Source organism: Oenanthe melanoleuca, chromosome 10 (assembly GCF_029582105.1).
Source record: "Oenanthe melanoleuca isolate GR-GAL-2019-014 chromosome 10, OMel1.0, whole genome shotgun sequence".
Taxonomy (NCBI): Eukaryota; Metazoa; Chordata; class Aves; order Passeriformes; family Muscicapidae; genus Oenanthe; species Oenanthe melanoleuca.
This window is the reverse complement of record NC_079344.1, coordinates 15,599,594-15,626,834: the sequence shown is the minus strand read 5'-3', so window position 1 is coordinate 15,626,834 and position 27,241 is coordinate 15,599,594. Positions and strand designations below refer to the sequence as shown.

The following is a 27,241-nucleotide window of genomic DNA, read 5'->3' as shown; positions in this document are numbered from 1 at the left end:
AATATGGAAACTACAGCAGTGGTGATCTCTTACTAGAAGACTTTTCAGCTTTTGGAATGGCTCTTAGATTTCCTAAAGCTTTCCAAGATTTATCCCGGTGCTGTGCACCTACAGTTATTTACATCTTCTGTTGGCATTGTATCAAAATTGCATTTAAAAAGCACAATTAATGCCTTTCAAATATATCCTTATATTTGCTTAGGTGTATGGGTCTCTGGCTGGGCTCAGTTGGAATCCAGGCACTTAAACACTGAAACACAGACTTCTTTTGGGTCTGTAAGTCCATAATTTTGTCTGGCATGCCTGAATTTCTCAACATAAGGCTTTCTGTACCACAGGGGTACAAATTGCTCCCAGGGTTTACGTCAGAGTAAAACTTTACAACCTACCTGCACATTGAGTAAAAGTCAGCCCTTGTAGCACACAATGAACAGTAGCTCGAGCACTTAGTAAAAATAAGTATAAATTATAGTGCTCTAAAGCTATTCAAATGCACAGCGAATGCTCACCAAATTTTGCAATGGATAATCTCTTGGTCAGTACAGACACCCACACACAGACTCAGACCAGTCTTAGCCTGCTCTGTGCCTACTCACTGAGTGAAATGACCAATTTACTGTTCCATAGAACGAGAAGGACCATAATTATGGTCTTTTAGAGGTCATAAACACTTAAAGGTCCAGCCTGTTGAATATTCCAGCCATAACAGGCTCCCTTCTGGCACATACCATATCTCTTATTCCCTGAAAAACACATACAGGAGAGAAAAAACAATCTTTATCTTTATATTAAGAAAAGTGTAAGCCTGTTCTCCTGTCCTACACATTTAAAATTCTCTCTGTTTTCTAAAAGAAAAAAAAAAAAGAGTAAATAGAGAGGAGCACCTTATCTTATCTTCAATTGAATTTTCCCTGGAGGACCCAAGTCCCAGGTAGGTCTGGAGAAATTTGAAGCATCATTGCCTGTAGGTGTTTTCTAAACACACAAGGTACAAATTTATCAGAGTATTCCCACTCTTCTACGTATTAACTTTCATCTTTATTCTAAATGTATCATTCTTCACCATTTCACAAGGAAGCAGGGGAAAAATGGATGAGACTTCTTTGTGTTATAAGCCCATGGTTTGGTAGTAAAATTATTTTACAAATTTCACAAAATTCTGAATATAAAAAATGAACGTAAGGCTGGAGATAGTGGATCTGGTTTGGGGGCTTTAACTCATTTAAATGATCCATTTCTCTTTGAGATAATTCCAAAAGTACTTCAGTGGAAGCTCATCGCAGAGCAACAGGGCACCTCATCAAAAGGTTTAAAAAGAAAAGACGAGGGGAAAAAATCTTCAATAGAGCTTGTGTCCTTTTATCCTTGATTTACCGAGCATATCAGTTACCCCCCTTTGTTAAGAGCTCTTTTCATTTCTAGGTATAAAATAAATTCAACCATTTTATCAAGATGTTCTTGTTACCAGCCACCAGTATAAATTTTACTTGCTGTAGGTGGGGGAGAGGCTTTCTGGCACAGCAGTTGTCCAATTAACTGGAGTTTCACAGGCAACAGGAATGGTTTGCAGGGTCTGGTTTCATGAATTACCTGGGTGCAGGGGGAAGATGCATTTTCTCCTCACTGGTTTCCCATTTGTGTCCATGACCCAATGTCTCAAACCCATAGAGAAGGGCAAAGAGCAGAGGCAGAGGGGATGAGGAGAGGCCCCCTCACTGTGCAGGTGGGTGTGAGCATGGCCTGCAGCTGGCAGGGCATGAATTATTAATTGATAATAAAAGTAAAATAAGTTATCTTAGAAGTTGTGAAGCCACAAGAGCATTGATTGCCACTGATTTCTATCCTCAGTCCTCCAGCCTCTTCTGCCCCACTGCAGTAACACTGTCAGGTCTCCTTTGATGCTTTACGTGGCAAAGGACGCTCAGGTGGGCTCAGCGACCTCAGACTCACTTCATCCCCTGACTGCAAACCAGGTTCAAAGTACCAAGGATCACATTTCCTAAAAAAGAAAAGGGTTTTGCCTTTTTTGCTGAGCAAAGGTTGAGTATTAAGTCCCCATTCTCCCAGCCTTTGAACTCTTCCTGGTTATTGTTTTTGCCTTTATTTCACCTCAGTTACCCAAAAGTTCTTAGCAGAGCTAATTTTAAGAAGTTTGGGGATATCCCATTGTAGCCCTGACTAATTCCTCAGCTACCCCTGAAGTAAAGAAACACAGACAGAGGACTGTCCTGGTGATGCCAGACACAGCTCCAGAGGGAAAGTCCTTGCTTGGATATAGGGAGCAGTGAGATGCAGCTGAAGAGTCACCAAAAAGAGCTGGCAGATTCAAAGTGTTCTGAGCAGGTTTGAGGGGCTCATTTTGTCAAAGCCAGCAAGAAGGAGATGCAGTCTCTTTGATAACAGATATCAATGTCAGTTTTATGTCTGGAGGTGATGTGAAAGGCAGAGATATGGGAAATTCAACTAAAATTCAACCTTAAAAAATGGAAGATGTAGCTGTGCCCTGGGAAACCATGATGGAAGTCAAAAACTATATTCATCTGGTATTTAAAATGTGAATAAAGATAAAAATCAGTCAGAACAACACAACCAGGCCCCCTACACTAACTACAGCACATCCCAGGTCACTCTTTCCTGGTTTTGGTCTCTGAGGAATGCCCTCTCCTTTGAATTTGGATTTTCTTGGTATCTTCTAGATAGAGATAAAAGTTCAGCTGATCGTTTTTTGAAGCTTACAAATTACTTCACAAGTGGATGTGGAACAAGAAGTGGATCTCAAGCAGGCAACAAAACCTCTGTATTCCATACAGCCTAAGAGTGGTCTGGGAATATGTTTTTCAAATGAAGGAACTGACACTCCCATTGAACAGAAGTTTTCTGTCATCTGGACTCCAAGTTGGAAGGTCTGAGTTTACAAACAGAAACCAAAACATCTCACACACAATGTTTTGGTACATTTTCCACATAAATAGAGGTGATCACAGATCATTTGCATTTATCAAGATTTTTACACAGTCTCAGACCAGGTGAAAACTTCCTCTGAATCACATCTTGATGTCCCTTTTCATTGATGACATCTGAATTTTCTTACCCACTTCTCAGTGCATTCTAAAGAACGTATTTGTGTGTATGCAATGTCTGTGCTTTGTTTTTTTGTAGTCCACTGGGGCTAATAACAGACTATAAAATTTTTTCATCCCCATGCTACTCTGTGTGATCAGTTCAGACTGAGAATGATCTTCCCCTGGCTGTGCAGTGCCCTGCATGGAATGACTTGGTCTCAGTCCAGCTCCCTGTGGATCAGTGTGTACATCACAATCCCCATTTCCATCAGCAGCCACCAGCAAATTTGCTGGCACATTGAGCCTTTTTACCATTTTCCCTTCACAAACCATTGCTTCAGGTCAAGCCTGGTGATGTGGCTGTGTGATCCATCTCAAGGTCCCTGCAGGGCTTTTTCTGGGGACAAAGAGCACAGGTACTGAGAGCTTTTGGAGCAGCACCCCTCGTGAGCACTGTGAGCCACCCAGCTCGTCCTGCACCTTTCCCAAATGGCAGGGGAAGTTGGAAAATCAGTCCAGCTGTGAGGTGACACTGCCACACATCATTCAGGGGACAATGGACATCACCTCAGTGCAAGGGAGCTGGATGTGGGCTAAGTCAGGATTTCAGTAACAACTCTCAAATGGATTCTTCTGCCTCTGCTGAATTACAGGAGGAGATAATCTCCATTCCACACCAACAGGGAAGATCATTATGGGGAGGCCACCTGTGTATTCCAGCCTTTCAGAACAAGCTGCTCCCCTATTGATTTTGATATCAGTGTTTTATATCAGTTTTATCGAGGTTTTTATATCAGTGCTGTCAGTCAGGCCCGGTGCTGTTCTCCCCGCGAGCTCTCCGGACCAATTAGGGATTTCTGCTCCCGAGCCCGCGCTATCCCACAGCCTGCGGTGAGTGCCCTGTCAGCGCCGGGCTGCGGGAGAGGAACAAAGGCTCTGCTCGCCCCTCGGGGCGTTCTGCGGGGCTCCGAGCACTGAACTATTGTACCGCACTCCTTAACAAGGTCACGGAATGCACAGGACACAGTGGCTCCCGCTCAGCTCTGCAAACTGCAGCCCTTTCTTTGAATTCAGTGGAACTTTTCAGAGCCTTTTATGAGCTATTCCATTTCATTTTTCTCTGCTCAGTCTCTTGTCAATGCACAAGCTCCAGAAATTGTCTGTGACAGCTCAAATTCTGCTTTGGTAGCCCAAGTTTACCTGAACACAACTGCTTCCTTCAGTGGGGCTGTCCCAGATACACACTAGTGGGGCTTGCCTCAGTGTCTGCCTCTACTAATGAGAACTTATTTTTTCACACACAGAGTTTATAATTTGATAAGAACTCTGAGCAAGTCCCAGGTCCTCTCTTTCTTCTCTTATTTACTTTTACTGGGCTCTGCTGCAGTTTTATTTACCCGAATAACTCCGAAGTTTTCCTAAGTGGTTCCAAAGGAGCCAGCTTGGTAAGAAAGCCTGAAAGCCTCTGCCTTTGTTGCTAGTTGACATTTTTCATGTGTGTTATCCTTAATTGGCAATGTGGCTATGTCAAATTGCATTTCCCTTCCTGTAGCCTCATTCAGAACCAGTGGAGCTCAATATTCTGCTCAGACTGAGTTATTTGATCTGAATTTTGCAGAAGGATGAACTGCTTGCCAATAGCAGTGCCTCCTTTCATCTGTTGGGCTTCCAGATGTATATATCTTTATCCACACTATCTATGGTTCTGTGCATGAAAGTGTTGGTAGCTGTCTCTCTGGGTAGTTCAAATTGCAAACTGGCTTCATTAAAACCTCCTAAGGACAGGATTTAAGTCACAGGTTAGTTTTGCATTTTATTTTCTATGCAACTTTACTGTCAAAGACTTTGTCTTTCACAATCAGACATGTATAAATGAAAAATCCTGGTTTTTTTTTCTTACGCCAAAAAGCAACTGAAATTTTACCAGATCTCAAACTCTTTTGCAATAGGGTTTTGAAGGAGATAGCTCTTATCTGCCTGTGTGTGGTCACCTGGTTATTTACCAGCTTTTCAGAATTACATCACAAAACCCATTAGCTTAGAGTTGATGTATTTTATTTTATTTTAGATGCTGTTTTTTTGCTTTGATCCTCTCACCTGTGGATGCTGCAGCTCAGCACCAAGGTCCACCACAGCTGTTAGCAGCCTCAGCCCTGTTCCTTTGTGTTTTCTATTCACATTGCTACTTCCATGGCTCCAGTGCTTATAGCAAGGGACCAGTTGAGAATTCCTGCTGTTTCCAGGAATTCCTGGAATTTCCAGTCCTCCTGGACTCATTCCTTTGGGGTGTGGAAGTGAGTTCAGGTGTGCACCGATGGATTGGTTTGAGGCTGTGCTTGGACATTGTCACTGATTGCACAATACAGCTGTGGAAGAAGTCTAAAAGAAAGTTTGCAAATAATGCAAAACTATTGGGATTGTCAAGGCAGTAGCAAATTTGGGGAAAGATTCCTGCTCCTGAATGACTGGGTATGTTGAAATTCAGCATTTAACAATGCACAGTAATAGATGATAGGAAAATAATGTTAAGTAAATACACAAAAGATGAGTTCTAATTTAATTCCTGCTATTCAGGGAAAGAGATCAGGCAATCACTGTGCATAGTTTTCTGAAAAACTCAACCCCTCAATGAGTCTGAAAAACTCAAATGAATCCAGAGTGCCTGACAGAATAGTTAGAATGATCAGGATGAGAATAAAACACAATGGAAAAGCCATTTTTTTGGTATTGTGCAAATCCATAATATATCCAATTCTCAAATTATTGCACACAGCTTGGCTGATTCCTGCTTACAAAGGATAGAATGGAAATGGTGACAAAGATCATCTTTTATATGGAATGATTTCTATAGAGAGTCACTCGATAAGCGAGAACTCGGCTCCAAAAACAGATGGCTGAGGAGGGACACGATAGAGATCTGTGGAACTGGGGATGGTGCACAGAACATGAACAAGGAATGGTTATTTACTATTTCTAATAACACAGGAACAAGGGCCAACCAATTAAATGATTGCACAGCAGGTTAAAAACAAAGAGAGTGCTTTTCACAGAATGCATAATTAAGTTGTGAAATGGTTCCCATAAAATGGGAATAACAGTGGGATGATTTTGCTTAGAGAAGGGGTCACCAAGGGTAGGGATGTGAGAGGTCTCTCACTCCATGGGGGAAGGGGAGGAAGAAATGCATTCTTGCTACTTATCACAGTATAAGATGTTTCCCAATTAAAAATCAGGCAGTGGGTTTGAAGCAAGCAGATAAAGATGTTTCTTCTCCTTTGTATTTATAATTAAACTGTGGATCTTCATGCCAGGAAACATCATAGAGGCTGAAGGTATAAATGATGCCTTTTATTTCCTGTTTTAGCTGATGTCCTTTTTGCAGAGCTGTTCAGACTTGACAGCCAGAACCCACATTTATTATTGCAAAAAAGCCAGGAGGCCACAGCTGTTTTACAGGGTGGGTCTTGGACTTTGGCACTCAGGTGGTGTGGATAGAGCAGAAACCATCTCAGATTTCCAGGCAAAAGTATTTCAGTTAAACAGCTGGGGTAGAATTGACAGGCAGCTCTGGGTTCCCACTCTGAAGGTCACTGCCTGGCACTGAAATGCTAATCTGTATTTCCAAATGGCTCCTGTTAGCCCCTGCTCTGCTCTGCCCAAATCTGGGGAAGGAAATAATGGAACTGCACACAGTGTGTCAAAATCTTTCCTTTGCTGTAGTAGTAACTGTAATTTTGATGCCTTCATTTTAAAACAGCATAAAAGAACCCAGTTTTTTGTTTTGTTTTGTTTTTTAATCTTTACTAGTATATTCAAGGACTGTGGTTTAAGATTTTGACATTTAGCCACCTTCCATCCCCACTTTGGACAAGAGTAGTTTGTTGGGCACATCATGGAGAGCAATGTGCCAGAGATGTACTTCTCAGAGATGTAAATAATTCCCTCAAACTTGAAATAATGCACAGGATGACTGGGCCATTTTACCTTTGAGGATATTTAATTGTGAACTGGCCATGTGTTTTGGAGCATCTTAAAACAGCAGCTGATCAAAGCTGGTTATGGTGACAGCAATGATCATCAACAAAGATGTTTGGCTCTTTACAGCTTCCCCAGAGTTAAGTTTAAAATATTCTGAGAGTTCTCTCCCTGACTCACCTGTATAAATCTGCAGTGGCCTTATTCCAGGTTTAAATTCTGGGTTTAAATTGCTTTAACTAGAGAGAATTTGGTTTCCCAGCTGGTCCCACACTGGACACAAGAAATCCCTCTGGTACAGATGTGATTTACCTGCCTTGATAATCTAAATCTACCCAGTCTAAATCCAATCCCCTGTTTTTGGAGGGGTCCCTCCTGGATAAATGTGTTTTGTGATATTCTATTAGCTGAAAAGTGCTGACTGCATAAAAAAATATTCTTGTACAGAGGTTGATGATCATCTTTTTGTACTCTCCACACTACTCTCCTTCTGAATACATTTAATTATATGATGCTGTATTCATTGCCTTGCTGACACTAAAGGGCTCTGCAGTTAAGCCTAAATACTAAACCAGGCAGATATTCAAGTGTTGTAAAGTCAGTCTAGAGTTTTTTTTGCCAGCAAGTGCTGCCCTGATTTACGGGAAGTGGGAGGGAGGGTGCAATCTCTTGACTGCTTTCTTTATTGAATTCTCTTTCCTTTCTTTAATAACCATGTTTAGGTAACTGGTACTGTAGGAATGGATTTTTTAAATTGCAGATAACTGACTGGTATTTGGCATACTTTTAGTGCAAACTAGAAAACTGGTCCCTGGTGGTGAGGGGGATTATAATGCTTGCTGACAGAAATCCGGCTCAGGTTTGCTGACTTTTAGTATGCAAAATCCAATTTTTTTTAATGAAGGTTTTATTTGTGTTTGCTTTCACTGGATTTCATGGAGGGGGAAAAAACCCTCCCAAAGCTAGGATTTGCTGCTTTGATTCATCAGTTTTATTGTGCCAGGGCATTGTTCCTTTTGGCTGTATGGAGCACATTGGAGCCAAGCTGCTGGAGGGCAGGAGAGTGGTGAGATTCTGTGCACCCTCCGCTGGAATAGATGAATTTCCAATGGAGCCCCAGTGTGAGAGAACCCTGAGCCAACAGGCAGTTCCTGACTCCTCAGATCCTTCTACCCTCCACAAAAAATCCCTCACAGCTGGGATTTGCTGGGCTGTCCAGTCCAGTCCTGTCCAGTTAATTCCAGTTTTCTACATGCACAGTGTCCAGACTGGGGGGCTGCACAAATTCTCCCATCTTGATAGGTTCAAATTATTCCCCAGGCAGCCAAATCCTATCCAAAGGCTCTCCTAAGCTGTGACAAAGGATTCCCAAGGCGCCTGGGCAATGGTTTGGGAAAGGTAACTTCTGGGAGGATGGATGGATAATTGTTGCTCTGAAACCCCTTGTAGCCCATAGGTTGAGTACTTTTCTTTTCTTTTCTTTTCTTTTCTTTTCTTTTCTTTTCTTTTCTTTTCTTTTCTTTTCTTTTCTTTTCTTTTCTTTTCTTTTCTTTTCTTTTCTTTTCTTTTCTTTTCTTTTCTTTTCTTTTCTTTTCTTTTCTTTTCTTTTCTTTTCTTTTCTTTTCTTTTCTTTTCTTTTCTTTTCTTTTCTTTCTTTCTTTTTTTTTTTAATAAAAGTAACCCAAATATACAGTTAATGTATATCAGATCAATTTTGAGGCTGTGCACTGGGAAACAGAACAACCCAGACAGGGAGTGAGAGGGGACAAAGAGGCCAGAAATGAGAACATGGCCCTGGTTCTTCTGTGGCCTTAATGAGGGAGTAATGTGAGTTATGCCAGTAACATGCCACGGCAAATATATATTTTTATATATATATATATATATATATATATATAGGAACCCGTGAAATTTAACCAGACTTTGTACAGTTTGGAAAATAGCAACCACAGTTACTTTGTGGTAACTTTTATCCCCTCTCACTCAGAGCTCAGAGCTTTGCTAGCAAAGACTATGATCAGTAAAATAAAACTAAATTGTATCTAATAAAGTACTGTAGGTACTTAAAATTTACATTATTTATAATATTTTTGTTACTCTCTCTTTATAATAAATGAAGTTTCCATTTTTTTTGTGTGTATGTTCTGCTGAATACTTCTGATCTGTTATCAGATTTAAGAATTAGTATCAGGCTGAGTGATTCTGAACTTGGCATTTACTGTGAAATTTATTGTATGAATTAGCATATTAGCAGAAATTCAGAGGTGAGATAAAATGCTGACATCCATTAGTAAAGGTTTGTAAATCCTTGTAAGGTTATAGGATGCAAAAGGAAAGTTCTGCTCATTCCCAAAGGGATCCGTGCTTGGCATGTCCGTGTTTAGCTCAGAGAACTGCAGTGTCACCGGCTGCATATTGGGGAAAGCTTTGCAGATGGCTCTTGGAGGGCTTGATGATTTCATGAAAGGCTCTGGCATTCAGGCTGCCAATGGGTCTGTCTTTGGATGAGTCATGAGCTGTAAAGTCACTTCTTTAAGTGTAAGAAAACTCTTTCCCATCCTTTCCGCCTCCCCCTCTTTCCCATGGGAAGGGCACGGGGAAGAGAAGACTCAATAAGGTCATTGGTGGTTTCATTTTGTCCTTTTAGATGTGTATCAAACCCCAGCACAGCTACATCACATCGTGTTCCAAGGTGGGTAAAGGAACTTTTGTCAATGCTCAGTCACAGCAATCACCTGCACACGGAACACTTGGCACAGGAGCCTTCCCGAGCTTTTTATGGCATTTTATCATTAGCACCAATAATAGCCTCTGCAGGGAGTAATTAGTAACACCCAGAGGGGAAAGGAATTCTGCCAGAGGACATCATTATGTCTGGAAAACTAAAGATGCTGTGTAGTAAGGTCACGAATAAATTGTTTGAGTCCAGGGTGGAGGACAAGCCCAGTGTAAGTACAAAGTTTCCCCCTGCTGCTGGTCTGTTGATGAAGAGCACAGTAATTTCCACTGAACACCATTAAGGAAATTAGTTTGTTCTGACAGTTTGTGTTGCTGGATACCATATGTTTACCTTGAGGGAATGTTTGTGGAGAACCACTTTGGGTTAATTGTAAATGTCACAATTAAATAAGTAAATATACAGGAGTGTATCTGTGATCTGCATCGGTGCACAGACACCATGTCCCAGCGCAGCGGTGTCCCATGTGCTGTGTGTACACAGAAATACACATTTGTAGGTGCTGAATCCATACTGATCAGCTTATCTGGACACACAGGCCTCAGGTGCAAACAGCAGCAGCATTTTGTCTCCCTGATCTGCGGATCAGCTCACTCAGGATCTCTGCACCATGCCCTTCTTTCCACTCAGGGCTCTGGCACCGAGTGTGGAGCATCCCTGGGCTGGTGCCAGGGGCTGCACCACTGATTAACCTGCACAGCCTGGTGAAGAGGGGGCAAGGGAGGGGATCAGATGTGGGGTTAGAAATCTCTGATTAGTTGGTGTCCCACTGCAGATTACCAAAGGTTCCAATATTTTGCCTTTCAGCACTGTCAGTCACCCCCACTAACCCGTGGGAGTTGAGGAGTTTCAGCACCTCGGCAGATTAAACCTCAAGAGCAAAGCTGTCACCCAGGTCTTTGTCATGCAAACTTGAGGGCAGGTTCAATAACATCCTGTTCCTCTTCTGCATTGCGGAAGCCTTGAAAAATTGATTTTCTGTTTTGCCACTGAGTTCAGTGAAACCAGACTTTAGCCCTCCAAGGGAATTGTATTCCTGTAGATTGTAGCTACTTCTGAAATCCTTAATGGCACATCCTTAAATAGCAAACTTTGTGACAGACCAGGCAGGGATGCAGACTTTGCTGGGTATTGTTGACCATTGCTGGGTTATTAACTCTCTTTAATTTCTGGGATACTCTTCTTCTTTCCCTTTCAAAATGCATTTCATAGACTTAAAGACCTGATCCAAAATGCACACAAATTTGTGTATTGATCACCAGAAAAGGATTTTTAAGGGAGTTGATCACTGCTTATAGCAGGAATGCATTTTTAAAAGAAACAAGAAATGAAACCTTAATCCAGGGAAAACTTTCTGAAGCATACAGAGCTTGTTAACACAGCCAACACCTAAGGCAGCATTGTGTCTTTAAGCTCTACTAATATTGAACAATAATAATTTTGGTGGAAGAAAATCTTCCCCTTTCCCTGAACAGAAACAAGACTGCCATCCAGAAAGATGAATGCTGTGGCCCTCAGAGTCTATTAATATTTGATGCTGATGGATGTGAGCTGGCAGCCTGAGTTATTAATGGAGTTTTGTTCCATGGACCTCACCCTCAGTCCATGGGGGAGAATTAACCATAACAAGAACTGGATGCCCAAAGCTCTCCGGGTGCTGGGAGGGTTTTCAGTTCCAGCAAAAATGGGAGCTTCTGAAGTGTTTGCAGGCATGGAAAGCCATAGGTGGGGCTGCTTAGGTCACTGCCACCATTCATTCTGATTTAAAGGGGACTTTTAGGGTCTCAGGAATTGTAGATTCCCTCCCCTATCTTTGCCATGATGGGGTGCTCCCATCAGGTCTGGATTTCATACAAGAAGCAGCTCAGTGGTGTTAATTTCTGAGCAGGGGTGAGGTGTGGGACACCCTGTCCTTGGTGGCACTGAGGTGGCCTCTCCCTGACTGGGGGGTCTGTGATGCAGAGCAGAGAGCAGGAATGTGCTGCTCCACACAGAGCAGGGCATTTCCCACAGCTGGCCCTGACCCCACATTCCATAAAGAGAGTTTTTCCATTGTCTATCTCAAATTCAAATTGGACCCCTGAAATTAGAAATAATCCAGTAGATAGATTTGGGGGTATGTTTTGATAAGCTGGCCCTTCTAAGTGAAAATATTGAAAATGAAGCACCTTGGAAAGTTTGTGATATCCATATGGGTCATTCTGACTTGGAAGATAGAGATGGAAAATACCAAGTTATTTATAGCCCAATTTCTTAATATAGCTTTAACATTTCCAGGGGTATATGTTTGATTGAATTAGCTACTCCTTCCAAGCATGGATACCACATCCAGACATTTTTTTTTGCACTATCCTCATTAACCTCCCGATCTTAATAGAAAAAAAAAGAATAATCAACATAAGGAGCACAGCTGTTGATTAATTTTACTAAATAGGATAGAAATATAAAGTACCATATTGCAAGAGTGAAGATTCAATACACACACTTTGAAATCAGTTTATTAGAATATATAACTCATTAACAGCTGGATGCATACACTGCAGCATTATCCACTCGGGCAGGTGGTGAGAGGGAGGTGGAATTTACATATCTTTAACAGTACCTGAATGCATTTCATTTCGGAGGTCATTCTCCCAAATCAAGTTCAAAATGTTAATAACAAGGTATGCATTTATAATTAATAAAATCTTAGAGCCAGTGCTATAGTTCAAGTGCATTTTCCTCTTATGTAATTAAGAAGTTAAGTGTATTTGGCAGTTGTCACTCAGAGAGCTCTGAAGGTCTTGCTTGCCAAACCTGGGGATAGAAATCTCATTAAACCAGGTGGGGTTTTTTCAGTTAAGGTCTGTTTGCAAGGTGTATGAGTGGATGGTGGGCAGCCAGAATGCCCAGCTCTGTCAGTCCATAAAGCCAAGTACATTAAAGTAAATGCCAAAACGCAAAGGCTTGGAATAAACAACCTGATATTCAGCTTGTGAAAATCACAGAATCACAGAATCTTTAGGGTTGGAAAAGGCCTCAAGACCACCAAGTTCAACATCAATCAGCACCACCACTGTGTTCACCACTAAACCATGTCCTCAAGTGACACATCCATATGTTTTTTAAAGATTTAAGGAATGGTGATTCCACCACTTCCTTGGGCACCCATTCTAATGCTTCCTATGAAGAAGTTTTCCCTAATATCCAATCTAAACCTCCCATGGTGCAACTTGAGGTAATTTCCTCACCTTGTTGTCCTGTCACTTGTTACCTGAGAGAAGAGACTGACACCCAGCTCACTAGAACCCTTTTTCAGGGAGCTGTATCCCTTTTCTTTGGGATAATCCCAAGTGATTATGGAAAACCAGTGAATCCACTCCAGTTGTGCCTGGCCAGGGAGCACTGCCCCCTAACACGAGCTGCTCTGTGGTCACAGAACCACAGCTGGGACATTGGAAATCCTCCTTCTGCCTCCAGCCTTGACCCAGATGGTGTTTTAGAGGTGTGAAGATGTGAGAATGTGGTTTGGGGGTGATTGATGGTTTGGCTGCATGATCTTGAAGGTCTCTCCTAACCCTGATGATTCTGTGGTTCTGTGGTTGGTTAACGAGATTCCCAAAGGGGTATTTTAACTCCACATCATTCTGCTCCCCTTTCCTTTTCAAAGGAATTTTCTTTTCCTTCTGGATCACTAGTTCAAATCCACATAAGGTCAGTTGTCATAGAAATTATTAGCAGTACCAGCAGTTCTGTGTAGTACATGAAATGAGTTGGGAGTTTCATTCACACAGGATAAGGGTTCCTAAGTGGCACTAATTGGCTGTCTAATTGTCACACACAGGAGAAAGGCAGAGGATTGATTAGGCGTGGAGGCTGAATGCCCCTCTGCCAGCCCGGGCTCCTGGAGCTCATTCCATAGGCATGCTGGCAGGGTAATGAGGGGCAGCCTGCTTTGGATTTTCTGGCTGTCAAGGCAGCATCTTTTCCTGCCAGGCCTTTTCAGGGGCACTTGTTTTACTCCACCAAGGTCAAAGATAGCATCTTTTACAAATAGTGCCTTCACTCAAAAATCAGGGACTTGCAGGATTTACTTGTGAGCAGTATATTTTAACCATTTCTTTTCCTTCCCCTGAAACAAATCTTTTGGTCTAAAATAGGATGAGTCACACTGGTGCAAGGCAGAGCTGCTCCAGCAAAGCAGATGGGAGTTTATGGTGCTCAGAAATCTGTTCATATTTCCTTGTGCTGTCTGGGTGTCTGCTGTGTGACATACAGGCTCCTGGAGGTACTTGTCACAGCAGAGGGAAGCTGACATGGTGCACATTTCACACCTGATAAATGGATCCTCCTATCAAACAGTGAAGCCTCTTACCTGCAAAAATACATTTTGACCAATATCTTTTCCCCTGAGCTGCAGCACAGGTCACACCATGCAATGGAGTTACTTTTTAACTTGTAGTAGGTTCACTTTTCCTGGCATAGAACTAAATTATTTGACACACTGACATAGTAAATTTAGGAGCTAATTTGCAATGTGAAAGTCAGGATTACACACAGAGGAAAAGGAAGCAAAAATACCTTGTATATGTTAATGTGTAGACCCAGCTATGGGACTCAGTAAGTTTACTAAGGCTTAAACCTCAATTAGTGAGGTTAAACCACAATTGCTTTAAACCTTGTTGTGCTCACATTTTAATTCCCTTGTTGTTTAGACAAACAGTATTAGTAAGAACTGTGTCTATCTTTCAACCACACAAGCTGATCAGTGCAATACAGCACACCAGAATGTAGTATTGGAGCATTCTATATTTCTGTAAAATATAAGTATTTCTTCTCCTTTCCCCCTCTTTGCCCACACCTAGAGCAGAAATAGCACAGAGACCATGTTTCTGTGCTCTGCCGTGTGCCTCCTGTCTCTGACATACACATCACTCCTGTTCTGCCTTCTTCCTAAAGTCACAATCTCATGCAAATTAACTGAAAACAAATGCAGGTACCAGCTACAAATCAGAAAGGTCTGATGCACCTGCCATGTCGTTTTCCTCTCTGCCAACCTGTGGAAGAGGAGCATGTATGAGATCTGTTCGGTTTTTAACAACCCTATTCTTAGAATATATTTTCCAGGAACCGCAGAGCAATCTCTGCACGGTTTCAGACTGTATATTTTGTGATTAGTGTTTCGTAAGTGATGTTTTGCTTAATGATCTAACATCTGCTCTAGGAGGTTTGTTTTTGTAACTTCCCCACCTCCTGCTGAATGAATGCCAGAAACTTGTCCCTTTCCTCCAAGTCAATCAAAGCACTAATTGCATCATAATCATGGGAAGCAGCAGTGACTGTTCAAGTGCTGAAGACTCAGCAATCAACTCCCAACACTCTGCTCACTGTTCGGAGAGAGAAAGCTTCCCTGTGCCGAGCTGGGAATTTCCTGCATGCCAGATTTCTTTAGCTGACTCTGACTTTTCTGGGTTGCAGGGAGAGGACTGCACCATTCCCTGCATGGCAGGAACCTATGGAACCAATTGCTCATCGGTTTGTAACTGCAAGAATGACGGCACTTGTTCCCCTGTGGATGGGCTGTGCTACTGCAAAGAAGGTAACAAAATTCCCATTTACCAAGTCACTGCCAACAATGCCTGTCCCCTTTCAAAGTGGCACAGCTGCACAGTCAGGAACTCCACTATTTTCTTGTCCTCTCAAGTATCCCAGCTCAACAGGGGCTGGACTGTAAGTTCAGTCTCTGCCCTGAACAGAGACCAGAGTTCTCAGCTCTGCTGCAGAAATGTGTTACAGAGTGTGGGGGCAGAATCACTGCTCCTCTTCAGGGGAAATGCAGAGCAATCCCTTAGCTGCTGGGTTTTGATCACTTTGCTGCCCTATTTCTCCCAGATTCCAAAGCCACTGGGCACAGGAGTGGAGGCAGTTTCCTGCCTGTGTCCTGCAGTCCCTGGCACTGGGCTGTGCTTGGCCTTGGTCATCCCCTCCAGCCCTGACCTGACTCCTGCCTGCCCATCTCCACCTTGGACTGGTCCCATTCTTGCTGCCCTAGGCTCTTGGCTCATCCCAGCTGCAAGCCCTGCCCTTGGCACTGTGGGGTGGGCCCTGGCTCTCTGCCCTTACTGCCATCCTCAGCTGCTCATCCTCCTGTACCGTGGCATGGTGACATCCAAACCTCATGCAGGTGTCCTCTGTCTCCTGAGCCAGCACGGGGTTCAGGATGTGGCTCTCATTTCTTTGGGGAAATAAGAAGTCTTGCCTGCTCCAGGGTGACTGACATTTTTTCTTCCCACATGTGTCCATAATTCCCTTGTGGATCTGGTGGTGAGCCACATCCCACAGATCCAGAAACCACCTGAGAATTCCTCCACTGCTCCATGGAACAGTGGCTTTTCTGTTCCCCCAAAATCCCAACGTGAGCTATGCTTGTATGACATACATAAGACCTAAAACAGAAGTGAGGCAAATAACAATAAAATCTGGCATTTCAAACATGAATTAATGGATCACTGTAGAACCCCATTTAATGAGGGTGTATAAACCATGAGTTACTGCTCAACTCCATGACATAGAGCTGCAGTGTAATGAAAGTCATTGTGCTCCTGGTAGTTAAGATTTGAGCCTTAATGGCTAGAAATGATAGCCTTGGTACTTTTTTAGGAGTAATAGCTGCTTTATATTAAATAGCATTCTCAAAAAAAAAAAGGAGGTAAGGCACAGGCAGCATCACATGAAAAGTTCTTGCAGTCCTGTAGGTCAGAAGGCCTCCAGCCTCACGGACAGGGACTGTCCCCAGCAGCTCCCAGAAAGGCATCAGACACCTAAATCTGGTTACAGACAAGACTGTGATACCTCCATTTGTGTGTAGAGATGCTGGGAGGTGGAGCTGGGAATTCACAATAAAAGGGTTGGTCTTTGACCCCAAGTTAGTTTTCATTTCCACCAAGAAATGGGTCCTAGAAACAAAGAGCTGCAGTGTGCCAGCTGCCTCCCTTGCTGTTTTCATGAAAACATCCCAGATGCTGTTTGTCTCCCCTGTTTCCTTAGGGTGGCAAGGAGTGGATTGCTCTATTCCATGTCCAAGTGGAAGTTGGGGTCTGAACTGTAACCAGACATGTTCCTGCAGCAATGGAGCGTCCTGCAGGCCAGCCGATGGCTTCTGCCTCTGCTCCCCAGGGTGGCAGGGGGAGTTCTGTGACCAGCCTTGTCCCGTGAGTGCAAATAACAATTTGGGGTTAAATAATAATTAAATCACTGTTTGTTATTTAATTGATAATAATTAAATAACAATTACTGCAAATAACAATTCGGGTTAAATTACAGTCCCCAAAGCTCTGCTGAAGAGAGAGCAGGGCAGGATCTCAATTTGTCTGTGATGTCTGAAGGAAATCAAATGTAAATAACAGATCGGGGTTCTAGCAGTCAACTGGATGTATTATACTTTGCATTGTATTTTATCAGAGCTATTGCTGTGTTATCTGCATTTTCTTGAATGTCATTTTTTAAAGTGATTCCTCATTTGGTTCTGTATAAAAACATTAGGCACTGAGTTTCTATCTTCTCTGCATGTTAATTTAAAAAATGCAACTCAGCATGAAGAGGGACGTGATAGATGATTTTGCACATTTCAGAACAAAAAGCTGATCACTGAGAGACTTTTTTTATTTATATTTTTGAAGGATGGAACATATGGCCTTAATTGCAGTGAGCGTTGTGACTGCAACCACGCGGATGGGTGTGATCCTGTCACTGGGTACTGCTGCTGCCTTGCAGGCTGGACAGGTAAAATCAGCAATTTCCTTTGTAAACCTGGGGGCTTGGCTTCATTTTGGAGTTTGGAGGGTTTTGTTAACTTGTTTTGTGCTGTTATTGCATCAGTTATAGCCCTGGACTTGTGACTGGAAACTTCTAAATAATAGATTGAGACAAGATCAGCTGAACTTGCCCATATTTAAATCACTTGTGATGGTGACAATAATTGGCATTCATTAAATTTGTATTCAGATGAGTTTGAGGATGGCTCCAAAACTGTAGCCAGATGTTAGCCTTCTGTAAAAGCATCCTCAGGAGGGATGCAGATCATTCATAATCCTGCAGAGTTTTTATCCTTGAACTGCCCTTTCTGCAGGGGTGCAGTTGTGGGACAGTGAATCTGGGACCATCATACCTGGAATGGAGACAGGGCATTTCTGATGAGCCATTACAGCTGCTCCATCATACAAAACTCTGATTTTCCCCATTTTCTGATGGTTCTTGTCACAGGGTAGTTGCAGAGAGCAGATTAATGCTGGTTTGACAGAACTCTTGTGATTACACAGCAACAGAGAGGAATATTTGGTGAAGTTGGAGGGTTCAGAGTGGAGTTCTCAGTACAATTAGACCTGCACTTGACTCCACACTGATGTTCTCTTTGCCAGCTTTTGACAGCAGTAGGGGCAGGTTATTGACCCAACCATTTCACACTTTGCTGCCTAAAATGCTGGTTAATCTCTCTCTGCTTTCTGTTGAGGCCCTGGGTGGAAATAAAGTTATGTTCTATATACTGCAGAACCTTCAATGGCACTGACAATCAAAATACATTTATATTAACAGTGATTAATTTGGAAAATTTAATTATTTTTCAAACAAGTACAAGTTGGAAGGATGCATGGAGCAAGGCAGGCTGATCAGGCAGCCAGCGTTTGGGATACTGTCATCTTTCCCATTGATTTATGCCTTAAACCAACACATGCCTTGTGTCTCTGATAGAGAGGACATCCCACAGCAGCCCAGCTCCCAGGAGCAAGAAGCAAAAGCAGTGAAATTATGCCTAAGGCATACAATGGAAATAATCTTTAAAGTATTAAATAAAATGTAAAAATACTAAGTTATACATACTGTGTACAACAAAGCCACTTTTGGAAGATACTGGGCATGTTTCCCTGAAAAGCGCATTTTTCCCCCAAGAAAATCCATTTTATAAGCTCACTTGCATCCCCTCCTTCATTCTCTTGCTTTCCTCAGTGGCTGGGCTGCATTTATCTTTCTCTGAGCCTCCTTGCCATCAATATATCCATCTATCAGGCTTTAAAACTCTACTGTTCATTATTGATGATCAGCACAGAAACAGCTGGTGGGTTTTCCTGTAGTCACTGGGAGCTTCTTCAAGGGGAAAAAATGGCTTTTAAAAGTCCAGTAATTTGAAGAGAGATATTTATATACACCTACTCTAAAAGTTTATTGCACATCTTCTGGATTTAGCATTCCAGAGGAAACTGCAGGGACTGACCTTTGCAGGCACTGCAGACTGAAGGTGTGGCTTTTTCTCAAAGGCATTTGCAGCAAATACTTTGTGCTTATTCCCATGCATATCTGTAAATGGACATCAAATGCAGATACTAATTAATTAAAGGTAAGAATAATCTCTGATGACCTTTTTTTAATTTCCATATTGGGTAAGGTAATTGTATATTAACTTGGAGGGGATTTGCTGCAGCCTAAGCACTTTATCCATCAGTGTGCTCCTGTAGTTCTGGAATTCTTCTCTTCAGGATCACATTTCAGGGAAGAAAATATTGTATCCATATTTGAGACCAGGTTGGAGTTGAAATGTTGACAGGGTCCTGTAGGGTGGAAATGTTGATAGACAGAACCAACATGTGTTTTGTCAATTCTGTTCCAATGTTTTTTCCATTTGGCTTGGCACCAGACACAAGGATAAATTCTGTTCATACTGGTTTGAAAGTATGTAATTTAAGAAACTCTTCAGCTAGATAATTATATTTTCATATTAAGGAATATGGCATCAGTGAAAGATTAATCTTATCTGCAGTTGTTGTGAACTGGGCCATGATGTGTATTGCGGTGCATTTTATTAATATGAGGAAATAAATAATTCAGGCTGAAATTTTTGCTTTCTGATTTTGGTACTAATTAGGCATGGCCTGAAAAAGATCAGAAAAGTTCAGGATCGTGGAACTTCTGAAGGTTCTCCTGCCCACTCACACCAAACAGAGAATTCACGTGGCTTTCTGATCCTAATAGCCACAAAACTTCATCTGAAACAGCATATTCTGTATGTTCATCCCAGACGTGGGACTCCCTCTTGATGTCTGTGTTTTATGTAAAGATCAAGGGGGAGATTGAACCCATTTTCTTTAAAGTGGTTTCAAGATGTTACTGATATAAACCTTCAGGGACTGATAGATGGTAAGAGCATGGAGGAGGACTGGCAAAAGAGGGAAAACGTCATGTCCAGAGTAGCATACAATGTAAGGTAATAGCACTCTGCCATCCTTCTATTATGTCATGACTGCCATCCAAGACTATTATTCAGGATGATGACCTTCTGTGGATACCAGCTGAGGGAAGGTAATTTTCAGGAGCTGAGTGTCCCTGGCAGATGGGAAGATGATGAAGAGATCCCCACATCTCAAGCAGGAGATCACAAAGCTGTGCAAACCAGCTGGATGCATTAATAAGCACAGAGGCAGCAAGCTGCTCTGAGATCTGCACATGCCCTTCCCCCAGTTCCGTGGGGAATTGCACTCCTGCAGCCAAAGGCAGGAGTGGATCAGCCCTGGAGGGGGTGTACCTGGTGTTGGTGCTGCAAATCACCCAGCAAAGTACAGGGCACATGGTGTCACCAATGGCTTTGGAGATAGCACAGCAAGAACAGAAGCCCAAAACTGCATTGGCAAAATGGTCTCATGTAGTGCAAACACAGTGAAACTTGGTGAAATGTCGGCCAAAATCAGGTCTGTGAGGTGCTGATGCCATTCAGGGCTGCATTTCTCTCCACAGGAAGGAAATGTTGGATGCAGTGACACTGAGGGCTCAGCCTTGCATGGATGGAGTTCTCCAGGTTGGACATGTGTAACCTCATGTATACAAGAAGTACCCTGGGAATCCAAACAAGAAGTGCTCATATCTAGAGCTGGGTTCAAAAGGAAAAGTCTTGCTCTCAGAGGATCAAGTCTTGACTGCTTAGGCTGTTTTTTAAGGATTAATAAGGATCTCATTCTCCACCTCTGCTGTGCATTTTAGGTACAGACACTTCTGTGCTTTCAGTTCTGTGTGTGTGCACAGGTCCCTTAGAGCTCCCAACACACCAGACATTTGTGGAAGAGGTGTTACTTTATGTACACTCAGGTTGAAGTGAAAATGCTTAGTGCTAATTACATTTGGTTAATTAGGGGTCCTACACACACTGAATCCACAGAGGGAATGGGAACACAGAAATTATGCATAATAGAGCAGCTCCTGGAAGTCCTTTGCAAGCAAACAGGTCCTGGAGAAGCAGGACGAGTCTCATCTGTCCCAGTTGCAACCTCCTCTCCTGGATGCTCCAGTGACAATGACAAGGTTCTTAATTTCAGTTAGGCTCCTCTAAATTACTACATAATCTGAAAGTGGACAGGGGAGGAGCAGCTGCCCTGGTGGCCTTGCTGGGTGAGCAGGATGACAGTGCTCCTGTGCCAGGTGCAATGTTGTGCCTCTGGAGATGGCAGCTCCAGCCAGGCCCTGTGGGGATGCAGGATGAGCTTCAAACCCCCACAGCTCAGTCCTACCTCAGGCAGCTGCTGGCAGCAGGTTTTGTACCTGGAATGGTTTTCTCACAGATTCCAGCTAGTTAGAACTGTGTAGCCCTTAGCTTCTTCCCTCAGTAATCCCTCAATAATTAAATTACAGCTGCTGGCCTGTCCCCTAATTTCTGGAGATGCTTGACCAGAGCCAGGTAAGACTTCCTGGGAAGACCGACCCCATCCTGCCCCCAAGATCTGAGTCCATCCCAGACTGACCACAGGAGAGCCACAGGCCTGGCTGCTCTGCTGCTCCCTGGGATGAGCCAATGTGCTCCAGGTTAATTGTGGCAGTGTGTGCTTTGTTACCCTTTCAGCTCTTACACTGGGATTAAATGGGAAATGATCTGCTGGGGGATAGATTCCACTCCTCTAAATGCTAAGGTCAGTTAAAATCCTGTTTATCTGAATTCTTTTAATCTGAAATGCTGTCTTATCTGCATCTTGTTCTGCCTTTTTTCTTGTGTGGTGCTCTGGTTTTGCAGACCTGCTGTGGCGATGGTATCTCAGTTCCCCACTGAGCTGGGGTACCCAGAGGCTTCTCTCAGTATCCAAAGCCAAAGTTTATTCACTATATTTTAACATCCCAAAGATGTGTGGGGAAAATTAGCCCGGTGCTGTAGATATGAGATGGAAAACATAAAAGTGTGCATCCCATAGTTGATCATAAAAGAAGCCTGTATAGATTTTCCTTAATTAATCAGGATGGCAAACACAGGTATGCAAATGATGCATGCTGCTGAGGATGAAACATCTTGTTATTACCTTGGTGCTTTACACCTTCAGGTTTCATTCCTGGCTCATAGGAGCAGCCTCCCTCTTTGCTGCTACATGGGAAACCAAAATACAGATTTCACTGTCCTTTACAACCTCAATAACTTTCACACACTGCCAGCAACAAAAACCCTGATTGTCTCTGCCCCGTGCAGAGCTCCAGCAGTGCTGGGGGAGTCTGGAGCTGCAGGATTTCACCGGGGGGTCTGAGGGAGGGATGGGGTCAGGAGGTGCTGCTGGGCACAGACTGGGGAGCTCCAGGGGACAAGGCTGCAGGGCTGGGAGCATTTGCAGGCTGGCAGTGACATCTGCACTGTCACTCAAACACAGAAACATGTTTCTTGCCTCCTGTGGACACATTAATTCAGGAAAACTGATAAGCCTGTTACTCGAGGGAAAACCTTTTTGAATTTTAAAGGAACAGTGGCCACTTTGACGGGGAGCTCTAAGGTATTTTTAACTTCACTTTCTCTGAGTTCTTTGCAAGGAGGTAAAAAATCCTTGAAGGAAAAAACCCACCCTTCCCATAAAATGCATTTTGTTTGTACTAATATGGCTTTTCTTCCATTGCGGCTGTATCCAGCTGATAATCTTAGGGCTAAATCCTAAGCCCAGCTATACTGTTTTGAAGCCTAAATAATTGTCTTGTCATTAGTAGATCAACCTCACCTATGTGATGATAAAAGTGAGAGCTGGTTTTCCATGCCTATTTAAAACCAGAAAAAAATCTAGGACTTTCTTCATGCACCTGCAGATTTTAACTAAAGATCCAGAGTGTTTTAGAATTCAGAATGTCATGGGTTGACTTCTTTTTTGCCCCATCAGATTGTTTCATACCATTGGTTTGTAAGACAGTCTAAAATACCAGAATGGAGGAATAGTGAGTTCCTATTAAACATGCATTTTCTAGATGTCTAATCCCATTATCTACACCGTATTTTGCGTTTATCACTTCTGGCAGTCTTATCCCAGATTTTTAAATTAATAATTTATTTCTGTGATTATTCTGTATCCTTACATTAGCTTTAAATGGACAAGAGAACTAGAAATTTCTAGAGTCAGTCTAAAATGGTGCATTTTAGCCTCTCTCCTGGCCTCTGCCTTTCCAGTGTGAAAATCTTTTCCACATGAAAGGTGTGCTTACTCTCTGGATTCGACAAGTGCCCTTTAGTCTATGAATGTAAGATAAGCTTATTAGAAATTAGCTTTAATTTTTCATTGACTTAATTTCAAGTGAGTTGATAAGATTTTAATGTCAGGCTGTGCTTAAAAATTCTCTCTTTGACAGGAACCTTTAAGGATGGTTCCTGCTGATATAGGGCTAATTTTCAAAAATATGAATTATGAAGTTATATCAAAGACTTCATTGATGTCCTGACATTAATTATGTCTGTGTCTTCCTTGGCAGATATCTGGGGGGCTCCTGATTTTCATCTGAGTGAGGTTCAGTTATGTTTGTCCTGTGCCAGATTTTGTATATATTTCACCTTTTGTGAAATCAGTTGGATTTTTGCCACTCCTTCAGTGGGAGTTGGATCAGACCCTCAGACTATAATTAGCAGCTGCAGTAAGACTACTGCTAAACTTCAGCATCTATGCAAATCATTGCAGTAATAGTCTTACAAACACAGAAGATACACAGGTTTGTTTATCTTTGTATTTATTTTTGGGTTTAATTTTGCTTAATAAAGGACAGCTTTTAAATTTCTGAGAGAAGATAGAGCTTGGATGGCATCCTGGGTGATGCTAATTTAATAGGCTCTAAAAACATGAGACTTGATGCTAGAGGTACCCAACCCTTTTCCATTTTAATATGGAGACATTCTATATTTAAGCCTGGCTGTGTGTACAATAGTCACCTATAAATAAATGTGGGCGAGAAGCGGGGAAAAATTATTTGTGCACATTTCAGCAGCCTGAATCCTGGCTGCTGGCATGCTGGGTGTGAAAGGAGGAGAGGGAAGAGTGCTCAGCAAACAACCTGCAAGCTAAAATGAGGTGTGCATCTACATTTATATAGTGGAGAGACTGTTTACAAGAGCAGGTAGTGACATTCAGGGGGGAATGGCTTCACACTGCCAGAGAGTAGGGTTAGGTTGGATATTAGAAAAAGTAGAAATATTATTTTTATTGCCTTCCCTGTGGGGCTGAGGCCCTGGCCCAGCTGCCCAGAGCAGCAGTGGCTGCCCCTGGATCCCTGGAAGTGCCCAAGGCCAGGTTGGACATTGGAGCCTGGAGCAGCCTGGGACAGTGGGAGATGTCCCTGCCCATGGCAGGGGGGAATGGATGATCTTTAATGTCTCTTCCAGCCCAAGCTGTTCCACAATTCTCTGATATATTATGTTATTCATGAAAGAGTTTGCAGTGAAAAATGTTGTAAACATCTTCCTTCCCCTCTCACACTGAGGAGCAAGGCTGGAACTTCAACATCACTGACCGCAAAAGGCTTTGGTTGTGCCCCAGCTCTTGCTCAGCTGTTCTTCACTCATGGTTTAGTTTGGGAGCTTGAACATTTTCAGCAGGAGAACAAACCAGGTTTTCCCAGTTCCCAGTTCCTCCTGTTTGCCTGCTGATGGTCTGCTTGGATGTCTCCCAGCTTTCTCTTCCCTCCTGGCCTGAAACTGTTCCCAGCATTTGAGAAACAGGAAAGTTCTAAAGATGAAACAGGGCTTTATAGGGTTTGACTCCTTTTAGCCCCATTTTCTGCAGGTCTGCCCTGCCTGCTCAGGGCAACTCTTCCCCTGCAAGAGTGATCCCTGGAGAATACCCTGGAGCAGAGGGAACCACATCATCCTTCATTTTAGCAAACATTTTGACTTACCTAATTTCTTGTGAGGTAGATATTTTGCCTCAAAAGCTTTTATTGCATAAATTCCCCTGGTTGGGTGATTCATACCTGGAAATTTCTCTAGATAATTAAAAATAAGGGTAGGATTAGAGCTCCACAGAGGTGCATTAGGCTTTAAATGTATCACTTGCAGAAAAACACTTACATTAATGGGTGCATAAATCGCCCCTGCACAGATGAGAGAAGGGACAATTTAGAATTTTTCACTGGCTGCAGGGAAGGGCTTATTCTTCATTATTTAGGACCAGATCATGGAGCTTTCATCTAAACTGATGGGCTGTTACACTCAGGAGTTGCCCCTCTGAGTCCACTGGTGAACAGTGCTCAGCAAGAGAAGGGAGAGCTCCATGGTACCAATTTGGGAAAAAAAATCACTGCAAAAAAGCTTTTGAGAAGCCCACAGAAGTTCATAGATAATGTGAGTGTGGCTGCTGTTCTCTGCTGAGTAGCTTCACTATATAAAAACAAAAATAGCTTATTTGCAGACTAGATGAGCAGCCATCAATTCTTAATGTTTCCATTTAATTTTATGAGAGATCCCTTTATGTTTTCTTCTATCTGCTGCCCTCCCCACACTGATTTTCTCATTCTTCAGCATTCTTAAATGCTGAGCTGTCAGGAATTGTGCTGTGGTGCTTCTGTCTGGCTCTGAATCAAATACTTCAGGGTTTGCCTCAGGTAGGAATAAATACAAAGATGCAAAAAGTGATAGAAAAGCATCAAGAATTCTTTGTGAACTCTTGTTCGTGCTCTCTGATAGCCCCTCTGAGCAGCTGATCCAGAGCTTGGACAGTTCCTTCTTGTATTCTTAGCAAATTGTCTTCTACATTTTAGAGACTGAAGCAGCAGAAAAGTCTCTGCTTAGGGAAGCACAGTGACCAACCTCAATTACAACTTAAATAGAATTTATAGGGACAACAGAAGTGTAACAGCAATAAGAGTATCAGGGCAAGACAAGAGAATAAGGTTAAAGAAAACATGAATGTGTGAGTATATAAATCATTATCAGAAATAAATGTACAAATCAAGAGGCCAAGGCAGGATTCACAGACCTGGGTGGGCTGTGGTCTGGGCTGGGTGGGAGCTGGGTTGGGGATGCTGCCAGGGGGATCACTGCAGGTGGGACAGTCCAGTGGGACAGAGACCAGAGGGAGGGAGCAGCTCATTCCAGAGGCCACATCCTCTGAGACATTCCCAGACTTTCCCCATTTCCTCCAACTCCCTGCTGGCCCCTGCTCACACCCAGCCACCCCCACCAGCCTTGCAGCATCAGCTGGAGGGAGTTTGCTGTGTTGTGGGTACCCTGCCAGCAGGTCCAAACCACCACTGAGGATCCATCCTGCCAGACACATGAGCCACCAGCATTCCACATCAAAGCCAAGCGTGACTCACCAAACCCCAGGCCTCTACAGCATTGCCTGCATAAATCCAGTGCCTATTTTTGCATAAAAAGCAGTTCTTTCCAAAGCTATTCAAATGCCAGAAATAAGAGATTATTATGACTTCATGTCATGTTGAAAGACAGGTGGAGGAGAGCACAATGTTTGTGTTCGATTCAAATGTCTGATGAAATCATTCCTGTCATTCCTAATTGATGTTGCATCTGTCTTTAGATTGGAACTATTGAGGGAAAAAAAAAAAAAAGCTGAAGATCTTATTCAGAGAAATAATTACAGTTATACACTGGTAGATGTAAAATTAAAGTACATGGGGGGAAGGGAACTACATCCTATAATTTATCAAATTCCTAAGTCTCTGAAAAATAATTAGATGCTGGGCAGTGTGCGGGCACTGCTGCAGAGGCTACTGTCAGGGGGATAGCAGTGGTCAAAACCAGGCCACTGGTTCTCATTTATTCCATCCATTTTTGCTCTTCTATTGTGTTTGGAGTATTAGTTTCCAACTATCCAGAGACACAGCAGAGAAACAATGGCAGCTTTATTAAGAGCCAGAGACGTAATCCCCAAGCACGAGTGCAATTGCAGAAGCTGGAGAGGGAAAAAAGGGAGTTCTGCTTATGTCTGGCTTTCAGGAATTTTACCCTCCAAAGTCCTTCAGCGTGATGTAGTTATGGGCAGCACTAAATCTGCATTACTTTGACAAACTTTCTTTAAGCCACTGAAGATTATTAATGGAAACAGCCTGTGAAGAAGCTCTTCAATAGATGCCTCACATCCAAGTTGTACGGCCTGGGGGTTTTTTCCCTCTGTTTTTTTCTTGCTCCTTTTCCTGCTTGTGTGGATGTTGGATTAATCCATCACAGCTTGATTTGTAAATTTGAATACAAGGACTGACTTCATCTGGT

The 27,241-nt window shown here is 42.7% G+C and overlaps 1 protein-coding gene across 4 annotated transcripts in view; it reads left to right on the top strand.

Moving 5' to 3' along the window:
• The window catches only part of MEGF11 (multiple EGF like domains 11), a 251,127-nt gene that overhangs the window by 182,592 nt on the left and 41,294 nt on the right, over positions 1 to 27,241 (top strand). For all 4 annotated transcript variants that reach the window (XM_056500297.1, XM_056500296.1, XM_056500299.1 and 1 more), the window contains exons 12-14: positions 15,232 to 15,352; positions 16,801 to 16,964; positions 17,433 to 17,535. In XM_056500297.1, the coding sequence (XP_056356272.1) occupies positions 15,232 to 15,352; positions 16,801 to 16,964; positions 17,433 to 17,535 (388 nt within the window). The remainder of the gene's footprint in view (positions 1 to 15,231; positions 15,353 to 16,800; positions 16,965 to 17,432; positions 17,536 to 27,241) is intronic.